General features: G+C 45.5%; 1 protein-coding gene across 1 annotated transcript in view; it reads right to left on the reverse strand.

Moving 5' to 3' along the window:
- Positions 1 to 2,328, reverse strand: part of LOC119162015 (centrosomal protein of 104 kDa) — a 48,047-nt gene extending 45,719 nt beyond the window's left edge. Inside the window, exon 1 of the mRNA XM_075889180.1 lies at positions 2,030 to 2,328. Coding sequence (XP_075745295.1) covers positions 2,030 to 2,142 — 113 coding nt within the window. The 5' untranslated portion in view covers positions 2,143 to 2,328. The remainder of the gene's footprint in view (positions 1 to 2,029) is intronic.
- Between the last annotated feature and the right edge of the window lie 1,366 nt (positions 2,329 to 3,694).

The raw sequence follows: 3,694 nt of genomic DNA on the forward strand, positions 1-3,694 counted from the left end.
AACAAATACACGGAAGAAAGAAACAAGTGTATTTGCAATATTTACAGGTAGGTGTGACACCCCAGGGCTGCTAGGATCTCGCGCGCCGAATCCGCTTCTTCTTTATCGATGCGTCTATGATGGCGGAGCCATGCCCACTGCCTCGTAACAATATTCTAACTCCTTTAAAACCATTCGTCTTTCTTTTTCCATCCTTACCTTTCTATCACCTTCCCCCTTCCCAGTGCAGGGTAGCAAGCCGGACTTTTTTTTTTCTGGTTAACCTCTCTGCATTTCGCTTCACCATTTCCTGTCTCTCTATAGCACCTTAAGTTTTGAATACATAAATTTCTACGAGATCTAACGCAGTGGGTGACATCACATACACAGGGCTAACGAAATAAAGAATACCGCATTTGAATCAACTCAGTGAGTCCTATTAACCTATTATAGTTGTATCTTTATAAACCAGTCTCTTACACCGTCGACACAGCGTGGTTCGGAAGGATGCTGTACAGGAAGTCCATCCCGTATAAGCTTCATGTGGTTACCACACAATACATTACGGAATACTGAGCGTGCACCATCGCCTTTGCAGTCAGCGTGACTGCACGTCTACATGTTTACAATCCAAAACAGGGTCGGCGAAGTCGTTATGTGTCCAAGACGTTATGCGAGTGGTTTCTAGAAGTAGAAACAGATGGAATGCGGCACGAAAAAGCTATAACGACCTGTTTCCGCACACAACCGTGAAGCAAACGAAGGGAGTACGCCGTGCATGGCTGTAGCGCTCGTGCATGTAATACGAGTTTTCTTTCTTTTAAATAAAGCACTTTTGTTGAACCGTAAAATAGTTTGACTTCCGCCACTTTGGTTTATTTAACCACCTTGCGAGTTTCTGCAGAACTCATTTGCTTTACAATAGTTCGTAGAAGCACTGTCATTCTGTCAATTGTTTTTATAAGTGGGTGCTCTCTGTAGGACCCATGGGCATTGCCGTGAAGCTGCAGCAACGCTGGGATGTAGTGCGGGCAAACGCCCCGAAAACGGCGGCATCAGTGGCGTAGCGGGTGGTTTTTTGGAAAGTTTAACCTAATGCACAAAAAACAGACATAAATAGTGGTCGAGGTAAACTTATCTTACCTTCCCCCCCCAAAAAAAAAATTTGATTACGCCAGTGCGTGGCATCATCATCGTAATCATTTTCAACTTATGCCATGTGCTCCACAGGACGACGGCATCTCCTGTGTGAGCTGGTTCCGTTTTGTTTCAGCAAACTCATTATTCTAGTCACAAACGACGTCATACATCCAATAAGATGTCTTTCAAGGAGTTAACATATTTTTGCCAATCTATGTGAGCCGACAACAAATGCGATGTTTAGTTTGTTTATAATTTTATGCACGCATAGACGCGAGTTCCATCACACCCCCAGACCTTCGTGAAACTAAATTGCTAGCATTAGTAAAAAATTCAAGGTAAACACGTTTTTGCAGCATCGCTTCACACTACGCCGTCAACATTTCATATTGCATTCCTTATTTTCTGCTCCAGCTCGTTTCAAGTTGCCTATATTTATTTATTTATTTACTGTTTATTTATTTATTTATTTATTTATTTATTTATTTACAGAGTACCTACATCGCCATATAGGCATTACGTTGGGGGGGGGGGACAAAAAAACAGTCAGTACAAAAGAATTCATAGCAAACTACATAAAAATAAAAATAAAAAGAACCACCGCCACATTTATCAGAACATAATAATGCATCACAAAATACATTTTCATACACACAGACCATACATAAGGCAAGAAGAATTTCACAGCATAGGAAAAAATAAATCATCATTTGTTATATTAACCAAGTCGTCACTTAAGCTGTTCCACTCTCTAATTGTTTTTGGAAGAATGAATGAGTGAAGAATTCGCTATAGGCATTGTTTCTAATGGCTTAAATTGGTCAATATAACGAACTCAGACAGCAAAGTGATTCAGTGCATTTGCGAAATAACTAAACGCGAGCCGCCGGAATCGGCGTAGCTGTCTCACTTTTTGGAGAGCCATCCCTTGACGGTCGGTCCGTGCAGGTTCAGTTCAGAGGCGGGGAAGTTTTCGTCCTCGGCGCTAACTTGGACCACGCTGAAGTTGATCTTGCGCGGCATCGCTGTGATGCAACCGCAACGACAGCTCTCTTTTTTTTTACTTTCTCTCTCTACAAAACCCCACCGCCGCTACGACAACAACGCCTCCGTCGCGCGCACTGCGTCAACACCGAGTTGCACGTAGTCACCACGTTCACTGGTCGCGCTGCCGCTGTCAGGCATTCCTGTGGCGCGCGCTGGAAGCCCCGTCTCTACACTGGCGGCGCGCGCTGTCCTCCACCACGCAGAAAGCCCCCGGTGCGCCGCTGCGGCCCGAAACTGCAGCAACGCGGGCACTGGCCCTCTATTTCGCCGTTTGTAGTGGGCCACGCACTTTCTATCTCTTTCTCTCTTCCACCAGGTTGACGGTTGCCAGGGTATCGCAGTACTCTTCCGTTTTGCTCCCACAGAAACCCCTTCCTTTCCACCGCTCGGCCAGTCTCCCTCAGCTGCCCCTAGCGACGGCGCATAGGCGACCGCTCTCAGGCGTGCCCTGTTTCTTTTATGCGCCCTCACGATGCATTCCTGTCGTTTTGTTCGCCGAAAGTGAATGTGTAACGAAAAAGGGATTAATTTAGAAATTTTTAATTTTTTTCGTACGCTCAATTTGACTGACAGGTTTAACGCGCACTATGTAGTTGTGGAGTAGCACGTTCCGATTTACTTTGAGCTTTTTGTTTCTCTTAGAAGTTCTTACTTTCCAACGCTCGGTCGCCTCTAAGCGACTTTCGCGAGCTTTTTTTTATTTCTTTATTTGTGTTTCATATAGCTGCTGTTGGAGACAGTTTTGATTGATATGCGTGGTTTAACGTCCCAAAACCATCATATGATTATGAGAGACGCCGTAGTGGAGGGCTTCGGAAATTCCGACCACCTGGGGTTCTTTAACGTGCACCCAAATCTGAGCACACGGGCCTGCAACATTTCCGCCTCGACCGGAAATGCAGCCGCAGCAGCTGGGATTCGATCCCGCAACCTGCGGGTCAGCAGCCGAGTACGTTAGCCACTAGACCACCGCGGTGGGGCTGTTGGAGACAGTTTTCAACCGACCAGTGCAGTTCAGACACTTTCAGTAAGCTAGTGACGTACGCGACTCTTGCTGTACTTTATTCCAGCGTATATTTCTTTCAAAAGAGCACTCACTATAGCACTCATTTAGGGTCAAGTTAAAGGACTACATATTGTAAAGCTCCACGATGACCATTTGCGTAACCAGAGGCGATTTGTTGGGGAGTGTGGGGGCACACGCCCTTCGAAATGTTTCAATATTGCATACGTTTATATACAGGGAACTATTAGAAACGAACGCACGAACACGCATAGATATTGTTGAATTCCCCCTTTCACAACCGAAAAAAACTATGGCTATACACTTACAATGAATTCAGTCATCATCGTCATCATCACCAGCCTGACTACGTCCACTGCAGGACAAAGGCGTCTCCCATGTTCTTCCAGATAACCCGGTCCTGTGCTTGCTGCTGCCAATTTATACCCGCAAACTTCTTAATCTCATCTTCCCACCTAACCTTCTGTCTCCCCCTAACTTGCTTGCCTTCTCTGGGAATCGAGT

The sequence above is a fragment of the Rhipicephalus microplus genome, chromosome 3 (assembly GCF_043290135.1).
Source record: "Rhipicephalus microplus isolate Deutch F79 chromosome 3, USDA_Rmic, whole genome shotgun sequence".
In the NCBI taxonomy this organism is placed as follows: Eukaryota; Metazoa; Arthropoda; class Arachnida; order Ixodida; family Ixodidae; genus Rhipicephalus; species Rhipicephalus microplus.